Source organism: Heteronotia binoei, chromosome 11 (genome assembly GCF_032191835.1).
Source record: "Heteronotia binoei isolate CCM8104 ecotype False Entrance Well chromosome 11, APGP_CSIRO_Hbin_v1, whole genome shotgun sequence".
Taxonomy (NCBI): domain Eukaryota; kingdom Metazoa; phylum Chordata; class Lepidosauria; order Squamata; family Gekkonidae; genus Heteronotia; species Heteronotia binoei.
Genome location: NC_083233.1, coordinates 72,539,248 through 72,558,068, shown reverse-complemented (window position 1 = coordinate 72,558,068; position 18,821 = coordinate 72,539,248). Strand labels below are relative to the sequence as shown.

The following is an 18,821-nucleotide window of genomic DNA, read 5'->3' as shown; positions in this document are numbered from 1 at the left end:
GAGCCTGACAAAGCAACTCTTCCTCCCCAAGGGAGGAGCCTCACCCAATGGAGAAAATAGAGGCTTTGCTCTGTAGCTCCTGTGCAATTGAGCAAGCCTGGCAAAGCAAGCTGTGACGCAGAAGGAAGCAAGAGAGAGGGAGAAAGAAGCTGACAGCAGCCAATTGCTCGGGGGGTCTGATAGGAACCCTATGGAGGCCTGATGTTTGACAGCCCTGCTTTAAAGAATGTGGGAGGAAGACAAAATGGCAGGAAGTTTTAGCTCTTTTGATCGTCTAGGTAGAAGCCAAGGTGGGGGCAGCAGCAGCAGGGGGAAGGAGACAGAAGATGACAAGGAAACAGGTGTAGCCTGGGTATCCTCAGGTGGCCAAACGCCTACCTAGGATGCCCCTTCTATGCCCCTGCTAATGCAAGTTGACATTGCTGTGCAGGTACCCAGAAAAGCATTTGGTAGTGATAGCAGGATTTTTGTTGTTCAGTCGCACAGTCGAGTCTGATTCTTTGCGAGCCCATGGACAAAGTCACACCTGGCCCTTCTGTCTTTCACCATCCTCTGATGTAAATTTGTGTTAGTTCCATCAGTGACGCTGTCCGGCCATCTCATCTTTTGCCGTCCCCTTCTTCTTTTGCCTTCTCTCTTTCCCAGCATCAGGGTCTTCTCCAAGGAGTGCTCCCTTCTCATTGGGTGGCCAAAGTCTTTGAGCTTCAGCATCTGACCTTCCAGGGAACAGTCTGGGTTGATTTCCCTCAGGACTGACTGATGTGATCTTCTTGCAGTCCAAGGGACTCTCAAGATTCTTCTCCAGCACCACATCTCAAAAGCATCTGTTCTTCTGTGCTCGGCCTTCCTTATGGTCCAGCTCTCAAAGCCATACGTTACTGCTGGGAATACCATCGCTTTGACTATACAGACTTTTGTTGGCAGGGTGATGTCTCTATTTTTTAAATTCACGGCTACAGTCACCATCTGCAGTGATCTTGGATCCCAGCAATGTGAAGTCTGTCACTACTTCCATATCTTCCCCTTCTATTTGCCAAGGAGTGATGGGGCCAGGTGCCATGATCTTCGGGGTTTTTTTTTATGTTGAGTTTCAAGCCTACCTTTATGCTGGATGCAGCCATATTCATCTACAGACTACTGAAGGTGCTTTTGACTCGCTGCTGCCGTTTTCACTGGCAGCTCTGGGGTTTTGGTAGCGTGTTCTTTAGGGAGGGCGATCTTGACACAGGACTTCTGCTTTTGGCACAACCAGATGCCACAGGAATGGTCTGAGGGCTTCTGCCGGTGCTTGTGCGTGATGCTCAAAGCTGGTCTCCGAGACTGGGAAGCTTTGGCTTTAACAGAGCACTCTGTAAAGCGAGGGGCAGTGTCAGGCCTCAGAAAGGACCAAATGTCTGTGTTTCCTTTCTGTGAACATAAGAGAAGCCATGTTGGGTCAGGCCAGTGGCCCATCCAGTCCAACACTCTGTGTCGCATAAGAACATAAGAGAAGCCAAGTTGGATCAGGCCAATGGCCCATCCAGTCTAACACTCTGTTTCACATAAGAACATAAGAGAAGCCATGTTGGATCAGGCCAATGGCCCATCCAGTCCAACACTCTGTTTCACATAAGAACATAAGAGAAGCCATTTTGGATCAGGCCAATGGCCCATCCAGTCCAACATTCTGTGTCACATAAGAACATAAGAGAAGCCAAGTTGGATCAGGCCAATGGCCCATCCAGTCTAACACTCTGTTTCACATAAGAACATAAGAGAAGCCATGTTGGATCAGGCCAATGGCCCATCCAGTCCAACACTCTGTTTCACATAAGAACATAAGAGAAGCCATATTGGATCAGGCCAATGGCCCATCCAGTCCAACATTCTGTGTCACATAAGAACATAAGAGAAGCCATGTTGGATCAGGCCAGTGCCTTATCCAGTCCAAGACTCTGTGTCACATAAGAACATAAGAGAAGCCATGTTGGATCAGGCCAGTGGCCCATCCAGTCCAACACTCTGTGTCACACAGTGGCCAAAAAAACCAGGTGGCTTCAGGAGGTTCACCAGTGGGGCCAGGACACTAGAAGCCCTCCCACTGTTGCCCCCCCCCCCCCAAGAAGAAGAAGATGATAGAAGAAGATATTGGATTTATATCCTGCCCTGGACTCCAAATCTCAGAGCGGCTCACAATCTCCTTTATCTTCCTCCTCCACAACAGACACCGTGGGAAGTGGGTGAGAGAGTTCTCACAGCAGCTGCCCTTTCAAGGACAACCTCTGCCGGAGCTATGGCTGACCCAAGGCCATTCCAGCAGCTGCAAGTTGAGGAGTGGGGAATCAAACCCGGTTCTCCCAGATAAGAGTCCGCACACTTAACCGCTACACCAAACTGGCTCTTGGCTACACCAAACACCGAGAATCCAGAGCATCAGTGCTCCAGACAGAGAGCTCCAAGGATAAGCTGTGGCTAATAGCCACTGATGGACCTCTGCTCCATATGTTTGTCCAATCCCTTCTTGAAGCTGGCTATGCTTGCAGCCGCCTTCTCCTCCTGTGGCAGTGAATTCCATGTGTTAATCACCCTTTGGGTGAAGGACTTCACAGGGAGGAAAAATAATGCAAGCTACTTTAAGATAAGAGAGTCTCTCCCACTAGCCTCTTTGCTTCCAGCAAGTTTCTTTTTGATATCCTGAAGTTGCGTAGAGGCCCGCAGTGCGATTAATGATCTGCAAGAGGCATTTTGTAAGAGTTTATCGGCGATTTCTCAGGGTGTCGGGCTTTCTTTTCTTCTTTGGCACGCACGCTGGGTTTGCATTAAGGGCGTGCTTTCGCAAAGCCCTTTTAAAGAGATGCTCCTTGTGATTTATTTATTTTTTGTTCCGCACTTATCGTTTGCAGGAATAAATAAAAAGCGTCCTTTCGGCGGGTCTTAAGGAATTATTCTCGATACGCTGTTCGGATTGTGTTTTCAAAGCCTAGGGGAGGATTACGCCCAAGTAAAATCCTGCTTTTCTGTGGGAACGGGATAAGCTTGCCGAAATAACACAGGTCTTAATTCAAATGAGTAAAGCATGCTGGGATCCAAGCTGTGTGATGGAGGATGCTGGACTGCCGCTGAAAACGGGGTCTCTGTGTCTTCTTTTCTTCACCAGTTCCTCTAGTAACCTATTGGATCACTCAAGCTGTTAGGAGATGTGTGGTCAAGAAAAAACCTGACAATGTGGTGAAAGTGAGGAGAAAGTAGATATCCATCTACCTGTCCATTTGTCTGCCTGACCCTCTCTCCCCTACCCTACCCTTCCTGTTTGGCGTAGTGATGAAGTGTGAGGACTCTTATCTGGGAGAACCGGGTTTGATTCCCTGCTCCTCCACTTGCACCTGCTGGAATGGCCTTGGGTTAGCCATAGCTCTTGTAGGAGTTGTCCTTGAAAGGGCAGCTGCTGTGAGAGCTCTCTCAGCCCCACTCACCTCACAGGGTGTCTGTTGTGGGCAGGGGGAGGAAGATATAGGAGATTGTAAGCCCCTCTGAGTCTCTGATTCAGAGAGAAGGGCGGGGTATAAATCTGCAGACTTCTTTTTTTGAAAGCCAGTTTGGTGTAGTGGTTAAGTGTGCGGACTCTTATCTGGGAGAACCGGGTTTGATTCCCCACTCCTCCACTTGCAGCTGCTGGAATGGCCTTGGGTCAGCCATAGCTCTCTTATCTGGGAGAACCGGGTTTAATTCCCCACTCCTCCACTTGCACCTGATGGAACGGCCTTGGGCCAGCCATAGCTCTGGCAGGAGTTGTCCTTGAAAGGGCAGCTGCTATAAGAGCTCTCTCAGCCCAACCCCCCTCACAGGGTGTCTGTTATGAATGAAGAAGATATAGGAGATTGTAAGCCGCTCTGAGTCTCTGATTCAGAGAGAAGGGCGGGGTATAAATCTGCAGTCCTCTTCTTCCCCTCCCTCCCTCCATCTTGTGGCTCTCTAACATTCATGTCTTGTGACTCTCAAAGATCTGATGTTTATTCTTTGTGGCTCCTGCATGACACAAATTTGGCCACCTCTGCACTACAGCAGCGGCAGAAAGTACCATCAAGTTGCAGGCAACGTGCGGCAACCCTGTCGAGTTTTCAAGGCAAGAGGCGTTCAGAGGTGGCTTGCCACCTCGCCTGCCTCTGCATCGTGACCCTGAGCTCCCTTGGTGGTCCCCCATCCATGTACTAACCAGGGCTGACCCTCCTTAGCCTCCGGGATCCGATGAGATCGGGCTAGCCTGGGGTGTCTGGGTCTGGGCACTCCAGCAGCATGTCTCAAAAGTCAATCCCGCTTCAGTGAGTTTGAGAACCGCAAGGGAAGCCCAACATGCAGCGATGCAGTAGGGTTGCCAATTTCCAAGCGGAGCCTGGCTATCTCCTGTACAGGGATCAGTTCCCCTGGAGGAAACAGCAGCTTTGGAGGGTGGACACTCTATGGCAGGGGTATCAAACATGTAGTCCGAGGGCCGGATCAGGCCCTCGAGCAGCTGGCTGTCATCTGCTTCTTTCTCCCTCTCTCTTGCTTCCTTCTGCATCACAGCTTGCTTTGCCAGGCTTGCTCAATCACACTGGAGCTATGGAGCAATGCCTCTGTTTTCTCCATTGACTGAGGCGTCTCCCTTGGAAAGGGAGAGGGGAGGAAGAGCTTGCTTTGTCAGGCTCTCTCAATCGCACAGCAGAACTACTGAGCCTCGCCTCTCTTTCTTCTATTGGCTGAGGCTCCCCAGAGCAAGCGTTGTCAGTTAGCAGAGACTGTCAAATAAACAAAATATTGCAAGAGGGCTAATGTTTCAAGCATGTTTTATTGTGTTTGTGTCATTTATAAAGTTTACTTCACTGCCTGGCCTTACATTTTACAACACACATGGCCTGGCTCAACAAAGTCGCAATTATGTTAGATCTGGCCCTCCTAACAAATGAGTTTGACACCCCTGCTCTGTGGCATTCTACACTGAGATCCTGTTTCAGACTCTCCCTCAAAATCTCCAGGAATTTTCCAGCCCCGGAGCTGGCAACAGAGGCATTGCAAAGGTTTGTGGCTTGAAGGAAAGCACTTGCAGCGGGCTGTCAGTGTGGGCAGTGGGGGGGGGGGGTGAGCGGGCATGGCGGGGATGCCCAGATAGATGTGGACTGCATGGCTGGGGGCAGAAAGGGAAATATGAACAGGAGTCCCAGTGGTGGGCAGAGGAGGGGGCCCCTGAGCCCTTCCTGCCCAGGGCCTGTCAAAACCTGGAACCAGCCCCAGCCAATTTGGTGTGGTGGTTAAGTGTGTGGACTCTTATCTGGGAGAACCGGCTTTGATTCCCCACTCCTCCACTTGCAGCTGTTGGAATGGCCTTGGGTTAGCCATAGCTCTGGCAGAGGTTGTCCTTGAAAGGGCAGCTGCTGAGAGTGCCCTCTCAGCCCCACCCACCTCCCAGGGTGTCCGTTGTGGGGGAGGAAGATAAAGGAGATTGTGAGCTGTTCTGAGACTCTGTAATTCGGAGTGGAGGGCGGGATATAAATCTTCTTCTTCAACGTAAGAGAAGCCATGCTGGATCAGGCCAGTGGCCCATCCTGTCCAACGCTCTGTGTCACACAGTGGCCAAAAAAGACCCAGGCGCCATCAGGAGGTCCATCAGTGGGGCCAGGACACTAGAAGCCCTCCCACTGTATCCCTCCCCCAAGCACCAAGAATACAGAGCATCCCTGCCCCAGACAGAGAGTTCCAACAGTACGCTGTGGCTAATAGCCGCTGATGGACCTCTGCTCCATATGTTTCTCCAATCCCCACTTGAAGCTGTCTTATGCTTGTAGCCGCCGCCGCCACCTCCTGTGGCCGTGAATTCCATGTGTTAATCGCCCTTCGGGTGAAGAAGGACTTCAAGGATCGCCTGAACCCCGAGTCGAAGCCTGCTGATGTGTTATTGCTCACTTAGAAGTGAGGGAGAAGACGTTAATGCTGCTTCCATCAAAGCGCCAGTCTGGAGGAGCTGAGTGCGCTAGGAAGCCTTCATCCAAACGAAATGCCGGCAGCACGCATGTAATTAAAATTTCCGTGGAGCGCTTCTGCGATCAGCCTTGACTGACCTGTTCTCGAGCAGTTTTCTTCCTGTAAATTTGGATCACGACTCGTACTTGTCTCTGAGAGCGAAGCAGGGGAAGGTAGATTAGCACTGATTTTTTCTTTTTAGGTCTTTTGATTACTGCCGGTGAAGGGAACTTTAACTCTTGAACGCTTAAACACTAGAAATCTAGCGCGTCTTTAAGGTGCTACTGTCCTTGAATTTTTGGGTTTTTTCGTAGCAGGAACTCCTTTGCATATTAGGCCACACCCCTCCGATGTAGCCAATCCTCCAAGAGCTTACAAGGCATTTAGCACAGGGCCTACTGTAAGCTCCTGGAGGATTGGCTGCATTGGAGGGGGGTGGCCTAATATTCAAAGGAGTTCATGCTACAAAAAAAGGCCTGGTTACCACAGCTAGGCGATCGCAAGCATGGCCAAGTTTGAGCTTTTCACGTGGCATAGCTTCCAGTTGTTCTCGGAAGAAGATGGATAATGGGTGCATAAAAGTGTTTGGAAGGAGAAAGTAGTGGAGGGACAACCACAACTGTGAACCAACTTGAGGAACATTGTCTCAATTTTTGCAATATGTACAAGGCTTTGTGGGTGCCACGTTACTTAGGGGAATGGAAAACTGTGGCGGAGGGTGCTGGGTGCGGAATTCAGCCTCCCGTTGCTTTTGGCTTTGGTTTTTTTCCTCTAGCACCTACCGATACGAAGGTATCTGCACAACACATATTGAAACCTGAGATGCCGATGACGTTCTTGATCATGCTATACCGTGGATGGCCAATCTCGCTTAATGTAAGAGCCACGTAGAATAAAAATCAGACCTTGAGAGCCGCAAGACGTGAACGTCAGATGTTTGAGAGCTGCAAGGAAGGAAGGAATCGCTGGGGGGAGGGGGAAAGAAAGTAGCTTTTAAATACATTCTGCAAGCTGCCAGCTGGCTAGGTTTGGAGAAATGGCTTAAAGAGACAGATGCCTTCTCCAAGCTGGCCAATGGGGTGGTGGGGGATTTGAGAGCCACATTCCTTGTGTGAAAGAGCCTCATGGGGTTCCCGAGTCGCAGTTTGGCCACCCCTGTAATAGATGATGAGGGGGAGGGGGATGAGAAGAAGAATCATGGGATGGGGAATCATTTGGAAATCTGCTCCCCCCCCCCCCCGAGTGTTTCCCTCCAGGATTCTCCAAGATCTGAGAAGTTTGTGCCTCCCCCTGCCCCACTTTTATCTGTTCTCAAAATTCCGTCCCTTTGGGGGGCATATTTAATCCTCATGAGGACTGCGGGATAATTCAGAGGTATTTTCTTCCAACCCAGATTTCTCCCTCTAGGACCCGGTAAACTTATCAGGGGCTTGAGCGGGTAAAGGCATAAGAGAAGCCATGTTGGATCAGGCCAATGGCCCATTGAATCCAACATTCTGTGACACACAGTACCCCCCCCCCCAAAAAAAAAACAGGAGGTCCATCAGTGGAGCCAGGACACTAGAAGCACTCCCACTGTTGCCGCTCCAAAGCACCAAGAATAAAAAGACGACATTGGATTTATATTCCGCCCTCCACTCAGAGTCTCAGAGCAGCTCACAGTCTCTTTTATCTTCCTCCCCCACCCACCTCACAGTGTGTCCGTTGTGGGGCTGAGACACCCTGTGAGGTGGGTGGGGCTGAGAGGGCTCTCACAGCAGCTGCCCTTTCAAGGACAACCTCTGTGAAAGCTATGGCTGACCCAAGGCCATGCCAGCAGGTGCAAGTGGAGGAGCGGGGAATCAAACCCGGTTCTCCCAGATAAGAGTCCACACACTTAACCACTACACCAAACTGGCTCTCACTGCCCCAGACAGAGAGTTCAATCAATATACTGTGGCTAATAGCCACTGATGTACCTCTGCTCCATATGTTGATCCAATTCCCTCTTGACGCCGGCCATGCTTGCAGCCACCACCACCTCCTGTGATAGTGAATTCCATGTGTTAATCACCCTTTGGGTGAAGAAATACTTGCTTTTATCCATCCTAACCCAACTGCTCAGCAATCTTGTTGAGTCCCCATGAGTTCTTGTATTGTGAAAAAGGGAGAAAAGTACTTCTTTCTCTACTTTCTCCATCCCATGCATAATCTTGTAAACGTCTATCATGTCACCCCTCAGTCGAAGTTTCTCCAAGCTAAAGAGCCCCAAGCGCTTTAACCTTTCTTCATAGGGAAGATGTTCCAACCCTTTAATCGTTCTAGTTGCCCTTTTCTGCACTTTTTCCAATGCTATAATATCCTTTTGGAGGTGCGGCGACCAGAATTGTGCACAGTGCTCCAAATGTGGCCGCACCATCGATTTATACAGTAGCTGTCTCATTCTCCCTCCTGTTTCTCCATTTCTCTCTTAAAATGTGTTTCCTGGTGAGCAGAGGACCCGTTGAACCATCATCAGATTTCCCCTCTACATTTACAAAGGGATGTTGTTCTGGGTACTTGTAGGGTTCCCTGGTAACGCGATGCTGGGCGGTGCTGTTTTTCTGCCTTGCCGATCAGTTCTCGAGCATCAGGGTTTGCCATGAGAGCAATTCAAAGATGATATTGTATGGCTGGGTACTGAGAGCATTCATAAAACGCAAACATGGGGTCAGCCAAGAGAGCTGATTGGGCTTATGATGGACAAAGGGGGATTACTTCTCCGTGCCCTGCTTAATTGACGGAATTCTTTACCGTGAGATATGGCTAGCTTAGGAAGTTTTAGAAGGGGGATTAGACAAATTCATAGCCACAGCTATTTGTCATAATATCTAAAGTAGCTTTCATGTATAGCAAGGCAGTATTTGAGTATTTGGAGCAGAGGCCCATCAGTGGCTATTAGCCACACCGTATTGTGGGAACCCTCTGTCTGGGGCAGGGATGCTCTGTATTCTGGGTGCTTGCGGGGAGGCAACAGTAGGAGGGCTTCTAATGTCCTGGCCCCACTGATGGACCTCCTGATGGTGCCTGGCTTTTTTGGCCACTGTGTGACACAGAGTGTTGGACTGGATGGGCCACTGGCCTGATCCAACATGGCTTCTCTTATGTTCTTATGTCTGGAGCAGTGATGCTCTGTATTCTGGGTGCTTGGGGGGCGGGCAACAGTGGGAGGGTTTCTAATGTCCTGGCCCCACTGATGGACCTCCTGATGGCGCCTGGGTTTTTTTGGCCACTGTGTGACACAGAACATTGGACTGGATGGGCCATTGGCCTAATTCAACATGGGTTCTCTAACGTTCTGATGAGTCCCCAGTCAAATTTCACCACTGCCACGGGCTTTCTGACTTACATATTGTGTGGCTCTCCAAGCTCCCATTGCCCCATCGGTTGGCTTGGGAGAAGGCATTTCTTTCTTTACATCACTTCTCCAAAGAATGCATTTAACGTTAAAGTTGCTTTCTTTCCACCTCTCCCTCCCTCCCCTCTGCCTATCTGCCTGCCTGCCTGCCTTCTGGCTCTCAAACATCTGATGTTCATGCCTTGTGGCTCTTCAGCATCTGACGTTTATGCTATGTGGCTTGTTACGTTAAGAAAGTTTGACCACCCCTGAGCTCACCTAAGGCAAGGTTCTCTGTCTTAGTTGCACCCTGCCTTCAGCCAGATAGGGAAAATGGTACTGGCCTGCCTCATGTGTCAGAACTTGTATCTGCTGTGTATGCTGAGCTTGGTGCCCTTAGCCTAACAGACTCCATATTGTAACTGCCTACTAATCCTATGTCCTTGTAGTCAGGCCTACTAACCAATCGCTTTGCATTTCAAACAAACTGTAACCACTGAAGGGTGACAGATAGCCTCTGGAAAACATCTGCAGGTTTCCTTTGAAGCTAGCCTGCCAGAGCATCACAGCAGGGCTCCTTCCTCCTCCATGGAGATAAGGGACCCTGGGAACAGACAACTGTCTCCCAGAGTGTGAGAAATGGTTTTATTGTTTCTGTTACAACTGCATAAAGAATGTATCAATAGCTGGACTCGTTATCAGAGTCAAATTGTGCTTTCCCTGAACACAGTTCTCAATAAACGTCTTATACTTTTGCAACAAAGTAATGAGTTTCGTTTGAAGTTCTTCAAGTTCTGACATCATGGGGGCGTTGTACGGATTGCAATAAAATAATTGTATGCAGCACTTGGAATAGTGACTATGCAGAAATGTTCTTGCACGCTTCTTTGCATGCCTCAGCACATTCGTTTTCTTATGTTGTGAAGTGTGAGCTATCTCAGTGCAGATTGTTTTTAAAAGCCAGTGTTGGCTAGTGGTTAGACCAGGGGTGTCAAACTCATTTATTATGAGGGCCAGATCTCACATAAATGGGATTTTGTTGGGCTGAGCCATGTCAGGCTGGGGTGTGTGTGTATACCTATTTAAGATTAGGTAGCAGAGATAAAAACTTTATAAAGGACACAATTAAAGATTTTTTTTTTAAAAAAACCCCTTAAAACAAAACATGCTTAAAATATTAGCACTCATCGGTCTTAAAGGTGCTTTCTTTGTATCTCTTCCATGGGATCCAGGGAACTGGGCAAAGGAAACTCTGGCTCTTTCCTTCCTTCCCCAGGGAACCAGGAGGGGGAGGAGCCTCAGCCAACAGAAGGAAGAGAGGCTTGGCTCAGTAGCTCTGCTGTGCGATTGAGGGAGCCTGGCAAAGCAAGCTTTCCCTCCTTCCTTCCTCCCCAAGGGAGGAGCCTCAGCCAATGGAGAAAATAGAGACTTTCCTCTGTAGGTCCTGTGCAATTGAGCAAGCCTTGCAAAGCAAGCTGTGATGCAGAAGGAAGCAAGAGAGAGGGAGATGACAGCCAGTTGCTTGGGGGCTGATAGGAGCCCTCCTAGGGCCTGATTCAGCCCCCGGGACACACGTTTGACACCCCTGGATTAGACAGTAGGACCAGGATCTTGGAGACCTGGGTTCAAATCCTCACCCTACCATGAAACTTCATGGGTAACTTTGCACAGGATGCTTTGTTAGCATTTCCTTCCTTGCAAGGTTGTTGTGAGAATAAATGGGGAAAGAAAGGCATTATTGCTCCTGAGCTCCCTGGAGGAAAAAGGTGGAACAGAAAAAGGCATGGCGTCATTCCACCATGAGTGGTATAGGAAGCCTTTTGTTCATCTCGTCTTTTGTTCATCTCCTTCTCCGTGGACTGGCGCTCGTGGGGCGATGCGGCCTCTTTAAATTGCGGCTGAACTGTGTGGTTCGAGAACCCCATGAAAACGAAAGCTTTTAAATCCCTGATGCGTTTAGTTTTTAATATTAGAAGCAATATCCTCGGAACCTGTCGCCAGCTAACAATCCTCTGTGACATTTTAGCAAAGTGAGCTTCCAGAAATATAGGAATGACTTTCGTTGTTTGTTCTTCTGGGGGTTCAGACCAGTTTTGAAAGAGGTGATAAAGATATTAGGAAGCTAAGAACAAAAAACCCCACAGAAATGGGAAGATTTTAGAAGACGGCAGCAGAGAGCTGGAAGAAGGGAAGAGCCCAGCATGGCATAAGAACATAAGAGAAGCCATGTTGGATCAGGCCAACGGCCCATCAAGTCCAACACTCTGTGTCACACAGTGGCAAAAAATTTTATATACACACATACACTGTGGCTAATAGCCACTGATGGACCTGTGCTCCATATTTTTATCTAAACCCTTCTTGAAGGTGGCTATACTTGTGGCCGCCACCACCTCCTGTGGCAGTGAATTCCACATGTTAATCACCCTTTGGGTGAAGAAGTACTTCCTTTTATCCGTTTTAACCTGTCTGCTCAGCAATTTCATCGAATGCCCACGAGTTCTTGTATTGTGAGAAAGGGAGAAAAGTACTTCTTTCTCTACTTTCTCCATCCCATGCATTATCTTGTAAACCTCTATCATGTCACCCCGCAGTCGACGTTTCTCCAAGCTAAAGAGTCCCAAGCGTTTCAACCTTTCTTCATAGGGAAAGTGCTCCAGCCCTTTAATCATTCTAGTTGCCCTTCTCTGGACTTTCTCCAATGCTATAATATCCTTTTTGAGGTGCGGCGACCAGAACTGCACACAGTACTCCAAATGAGACCGCACCATCGATTTATACAGGAGCATTATGATACTGGCTGATTTGTGTTCAATTCCCTTCCTAATAATTCCCAGCATGGCGTTGGCCTTTTTTATTGCAAACGCACACTGTCTTGACATTTTCAGTGAGTTATCTACCACGACCCCAAGATCTCTCTCTTGGTCAGTCTCTGCCAGTTCACACCCCATCAACTTGTATTTGTAGCTGGGATTCTTGGCCCCAGTGTGCATTACTTTGCACTTGGCCACATTGAACCGCATCTGCCACGTTGACGCCCACTCACCCAGCCTCAACAGATCCCTTTGGAGTTCCTCACAATCCTCTCTGGTTCTCACCACCCTGAACAATTTAGTGTCATCCGCAAACTTGGCGTAATGCTCAGTGTAAGATTCGGATCTGGGGGATCCAAGTTCGAATCTCCACTCTGATGTAGAAGCTTGTTGGGCGCCCATGGGCCAGTCACATGCTCTCAGCCTCACCAAGTTGTTGTGGAAATAAAATTGGGAAAGAAGAACTGCCCCTGTGCTTTGCCTTGAGCTCCTGGGAGAAAGAGTAGGATGAAAATAACTCTGATCACGGGTTAGATTCTTCCCTACCAAGTCGGGTCATATAAGGACAACCGTGTGTGTGTGTGTGCTGAGCAGGCCATGTGCTCTTCGAAGAAAAGGAAGAATAAAAATGGATAGATAGGTTTATCCAATTCCAAAAGGGCAGCAAATCTGATTGTTCTTATTTAAAAAAAACACCTTAAAATCTGACACATCATGCCTTTTGTGAGAGAAGAATAATGGTATTCAATCTAACTGCAATTTTAGTCTGTTCTCAAGCATTAAGAGATGAGACTGCTGTGTACTGGAAAGACTTTTTAAAAAAACAACTTTTAAATCTTGTAAACAGAACTCTCATCTTTTGCATTATTATTACACACTTTGTCATGCGCTGAACTAGTGTTTGTTTCCAGTTTTTAATCAGAACGTCTTGTTTAAAGTATCTGCACTGTTTAGAGGCTTACTATTCTTAGCTTAGATGGAAAGTTATTGCTTGCCTCGAGAGAGGAGTCCTGCCGCATCTGTGTGAGTCTGTGAGTTGCTGCTCTGAGCCCATGTTTACCTGAGACACAGTGGGCCATTTTCTCTGAGGATGCACAATTAGACTGCATCCTTGCATTAGCCAGGCTTGAGTTCATTCTTGGCTCCTGTCCTCCTAGAGGAGCCTAGTTGGGATAAGGTAATCCCAGTGCAGCAATTCACACAGAGACACAGCAGGGAAACCTCTCTCTTAGTGAATGACCCTTTAAGTGCATCCATAATAACATGCAACGTGCCATCTTCATGCATCTTGTTGCATACAGTTGTGGTAAATTAGCAGAATACCCATAATTGTGGTGGAGGTGATAATGATGATATTGGATTTATATCCCGCCCTCCACTCTGAATCTCAAGAGTCTCAGAACGGCTCACAATCTTCCTCCCCCACAACAGATGCCCTCTGAGGTGGGTGGGGCTGGAGAGGGCTCTCACAGCAGCTGCCCTTTCAAGGACAACCTCTGCCAGAGCTATGGCTGACCCAAGGCCATTCCAGCAGGTGCAAGTGGAGGAGTGGGGAATCAAAGTTGGTTCTCCCAGATATGAGTCCGTGCACTTAACCACTACACCAAACGGGTTTATGGATAGAGGCACTTTGACTTTTGGGTTTTTTTTACAGATTAGGATATTTGATCTTTGCTTATTTATAGCTGAGGCGGATGAATTGGTTGTTGGTAATCAGGGCTGTGTGCATGGCTGAATCCGTGGGAATGTAGAAAAGAGACACGGTGTGCCGTTACATGTAAAATAAAGAATTCCAGAAAAAAAATGTTAACTTTTACATAAAAATAAAATCAGGCCACTAGATCTCATGGCTTCTGTGGTATGCTTGAAACTGTGTAGATTAGGGATCCCTAGGTCTTAAGAAGCATCCATGCAAGTGAAAGCTTATACCTGGAATCAAACTTTGTTGGGGGGGGGGTTAATTTGCATTTTGAAGGTTTTATTGTTTTTTCAAGTAAGTGTTATATAAACAGTGAAAAGATCAATAAGATTACAGTTTCTGAAGACGATGAAATAATGGCAATTAAAAAAAAAACATAGAAACAATAGAAGAAGAAGACTGTAGATTTATACCCTGCCCTTCTCTCTGAATCAGAGACTCAGAGCGGCTTACAATCTCCTACCTTCCTCCCCCACAACAGACACCCTGTGAGGTAGGTGGGGCTGAGAGAGCTGTCACAGCAGCTGCCCTTTCAAGGACAACTCTGTGAGAGCTATGGCTGACCCAAGGCCATTCCAGCAGCTGCAAGTGGAGGAGTGGAGAATCAAACCCGGTTCTCCCAGATAAGAGAGCTACGGCTGACCCAAGGCCACTCCAGCAGGGGCAAGTGGAGGAGTGGGGAATCAAACCCGGTTCTCCCAGATAAGAGAGCTATGGCTGACTCAAGGCCATGCCAGCAGGTGCAAGTGGAGGAGTGGGGAATCAAACCAGGTTCTCCCAAAGAAGAGAGCTATGGCTGACCCAAGGCCATTCCAGCAGGTGCAAGTGGAGGAGTGGGGAATCACACCCGGTTCTCCCAGATAAGAGAGCTATGGCTGACTCAAGGCCATGCTAGCAGGTGCAAGTGGAGGAGTGGGGAATCAAACCCGGTTCTCCCAGATAAGAGAGCTATGGATGACCCAAGGCCAGTCCAGCAGGTGCAAGTGGAGGAGTGGGGAATCAAACCCGGTTCTCCCAGATAAGAGAGCTATGGCTGACCCAAGGCCATTCCAGCAGGTGCAAGTGGAGGAGTGGGGAATGAAACCTGGTTCTCCCATATAAGAGAGCTATGGCTGACCTAAGGCCATTCCAGCAGGTGCAAGTGGAGGAGTGGGGAATCAAACCCGGTTCTCCCAGATAAGAGAGCTATGGCTGACCCAAGGCCATTCCAGCAGGTGCAAGTGGAGGAGCGGGGAATCAAACCCGGCTCTCCCAGAGAAGAGAGCTATGGCTGACCCAAGGCCATTCCAGCAGCTGCAAGTGGAAGAGTGGGGAATCAAACCCGGTTCTCCCAGATAAGAGAGCTCTGGCTGACCCAAGGCCATTCCAGCAGCTGCAAGTGGAGGAGTGGGGAATCAAACCCGGTTCTTCCAGATCAGAGTCCTCACACTTAACCACTACACCAAACTGGCTCTCTTTCATTCAATATATAGCAATAATTCTGAAGTTCTCTGGGATTGACATCTTAATCTTGACATCTTAACACTGTTGGTCTTCCGTAAAGGTGCTGCTGGACTCCAACTTTGTTTAATTGAATTTGAAAACCAGTATCACTGTTTTTCAAAAAATAGTGTTTCAGCAGAACAGGCTTCCTCGGGTGGCGGTGGGCTCTCCTTCCTTGGAGGTTTTTAAACAGAGGCTAGAGGGCCATCTGACTGCAATGCTGATCCCGTGCATTTGGGGAGAGGTGTTTGTGAAGTTCCTGCATTGTGCAGGGGATTGGACTAGATGACCCTGGGGGGGGGGGTCCTTTCCAGCTCTAGGATTCTAATTGGGGTCGAGGCTAAGACTCTGGCTCCCTTTGTAGTCTTGTGCTTTTTTTGTACAACCAGAGAAAACGGAATAAATTAGTGAAAATGCAGAGTCAGAGACGATATGTACATTTTTATTTCCCTCGTATCGTTTATAAATTATGCAGAAATTGAAAACATCTATTATGTGGGGCTGGAGGCCTCATGTAAGTGTTGTTTTATGCATTTGCCGGGTAAAGAATGCCAAACTGATAGCATGCAAATTTAATTCAGGGTAAATAATTTTGCCTGACATAGGTCAGTGCACGTTGAAGCCCTTTCTATAGGCATGGGAAGTGTACGCAAAGTTGCAAAGAGTTGCGCAACAAAATGACGCTACAGCGGCAGTCGTCTGTGACAGAATGGAACTCAACTGGGTATAAAATTTGGATCAGCGGGATGTCAAATTCCAGGTCGGTTGGTTTGCACATGGACTACACAGAGCCCTGCCTGTACCTCATACCCTTTTTTTTTTTAATTTAAAAATTTTCTTTATTAAAAATTCAAACAGCTTACATAAAATCATAAAGCTTCAAAATGCGATACAACTTAAATTCCACACATTGCTAATAACACAAAAATTAAATCTAAGTTAAATAATTAGCAAAATGAATTCTTAAAAAAGGCGACCACTTCTCCATTACAATTTTATATTGAGGTGTTATAGCACGTGACTGCACCTCTTATCAATAGTAACATAATCCCAAACCTTGAGATACCAAGCCTGAATATTACACGGACTCTTATTCAGGAGAACCGGGTCTGATTCCCCACTCCTCCACTTGCAGCTGCTGGAATGGCCTTGGGTCAGCCATAGCTCTCGCAGGAGTTGTCCTTGAAAGGGCAGCTTCTGGGAGAGCTCTCTCAGCCCCATCCACCTCACAGGGTTTCTGTTGTGGGGGAAGAAGATAAAGGAGACTGTAAGCCGCTCTGAGACTCTGATTCAGAGAGAAGAGCGGGGTATAAATCTCCAGTCATCGTCTTCTGCAGTCTTCTTTGTAATTGACTTCCCCTCCCTTTGTAACGTTTCTGAGCACGTGAAGGTATATTTGTTTTGTTGCAGATATTCTCCAGGACAGCACCAACCTGCATCTCTTTCTTTTGATATGCGGCCTGAGAAGAGTCAAAGATCCGCTGTATTTAGTGGACGCTTTTTCAGGTTGGTACCTTTGGCTTTCCAAGACAATGTTTCCCCCTTGTGACTTGGAAGCACAGTAAACGAGGAATCTGAAATTGGTTTCCCTGCTGGAATGTTTAACCTTATAAAGCAGACACAGGGCGGGAGAGGAGAGATTTGCATGGGTGTCATAATGTGGAGGGATTAATTAGTCAATTATCGCATGGCATTGTGTGCAGAATAGCTAGAAAATCCTAAGATTGCCTGGCAGCCAGAAGTTCTACATCTTTTAGTGTTATGCACCACTAGGTGGAGACCTAGACTCGTTTTTAAGGCAAGAGACCTTTCAGAGGTGGTTTGTCATTGCTTGCCTCTTGCCTCTGTATTCCTTGAAGTTGTCGTTCCAAATATTAGCCAGTTATGCTTATCTTCTGATGAGAACGGGCTTGCCTCAGCTCTCCAGGTCAGGGCAACGTGGAGGAGAAGGCAATTCTTCCACTTTTCCCCCTTACCTGTTAGACATCATATCCTCCTGAACTGGGTCAGACCATCGTGTTAGTTGCATAGGTGTAGTTCATCTGTTGGACATCAGAGACCAGGCTTCAAATCCCCAGCTATGAAACTGTCCTCCCTGCAGCCCTGCGAGTTAGGAACTTGAAAGAGTATGGCCCAATTGCCCTATTATTTTCAGCTACCTAACTTGCCAGCGTTGCTGGGAGGGTAAAACAGAAGAGGGGGAGACTGCCTTGAGCTCTTTAGTAAATGAAATGAGATAAACAATGTGGTCAAGAGAGAAGACTGCAGTGAGCCCTGATAGGAGGAAAGGATACCTGCGTGACTCCTGGCTTCCTGCGCTGCCCTGGTGCTAATAATAACTCAGGGAAGGAGGATTCTTCCAGGCCATAGAAGTAAATTTTATTCAGCCTTTCAAGAACAGCTCTGTTCCAAATCACAACTACCTATTCCCTATGTGAAAGCTTGCATGCAGGTTTTGGGGGGGGGGCAACAGTGGGAGGGCTTCTGGTGTCCTGGCCCCACTGATGGACCTCCTGATGGCACCTGGTTTTTTGGCCACTGCGTGACATAGAGTGTTGGACTGGATGAGTCATTGTTCTGATCCAACATGGCTTCTCTTATGTTCTTATGTGACAAAGAGTGTTGGACTGGATGGGCTATTGGCCCGATCCAACATGGCATCTCTTATGTTCTTATGAGGCCTGGAGATCACCTGGGATTGCAATGGATGTCCAGACTGCAGAGAAAAGGTTCCCAGGTGGAAATGGATACTTCAGAGGGTGGGTGGGTGCTATGAGGTCATATCTCGACTGTGCTCCCTCTTCTCTTCAAACTTCGTATTCCCCAGGCTCCACTTTCAAATCTCCAGCTGTTTCCAAAATGGCTCACTATTTTGTGGCTCGCCTGCCCAAAATGAGGCCTGCTGGCATCTCCAGTAAGGACAAGGCAGTTAAGAACATAAGAGAACCATGTTGGATCAGGCCAATGGCCGATCAGGCAAACGGCCTACCACAGGGCTTTTTTTTTTGTTTTATCAGGAACGCACAGAAACACAGTTCCGGCTGCCTTGTGTCAGGGGATGTGGCCTAATATGCAAATGAGTCTCTGCTGGGCTTTCTCTACAAAAAACCTTGTGTGAAACAATGATGATGTCAGAGGGTGTGGCCCAATATGCAAATGAGTTCCTGCTGGGTTTTTTTTCTACAAAGATACCCATGCAGGTTTTTGGGGGGGCAACAGTGGAAGGGCTTCTGGTGTCCTGGCCCCACTGATGGACCTCCTGATGGCACCTGATTTACCAGAATTAACCAACACAGTTAGCTGTAGTAGCATGCAAGAAGGATGTAAAGAACAATTTTCATTAATGTCTACGATATCTGAATTTTCATTAATGTCTGTGATATCTGAATCTTATTATATTTGTACACAGTATTATTGCCACGTAACATGGAGCATTAAAGCAGCAGGCAGGGTACCTGAAAATCCAATGGGGAAAAAAAGAATTAATTCAGAAAGTCCA

General features: G+C 47.8%; 1 protein-coding gene across 1 annotated transcript in view; it reads left to right on the top strand.

The window, feature by feature from the left end:
• Positions 1 to 18,821, top strand: part of GLT1D1 (glycosyltransferase 1 domain containing 1) — a 116,379-nt gene that overhangs the window by 32,288 nt on the left and 65,270 nt on the right. Inside the window, exon 7 of the mRNA XM_060249463.1 lies at positions 16,733 to 16,828. Coding sequence (XP_060105446.1) covers positions 16,733 to 16,828 — 96 coding nt within the window. The remainder of the gene's footprint in view (positions 1 to 16,732; positions 16,829 to 18,821) is intronic.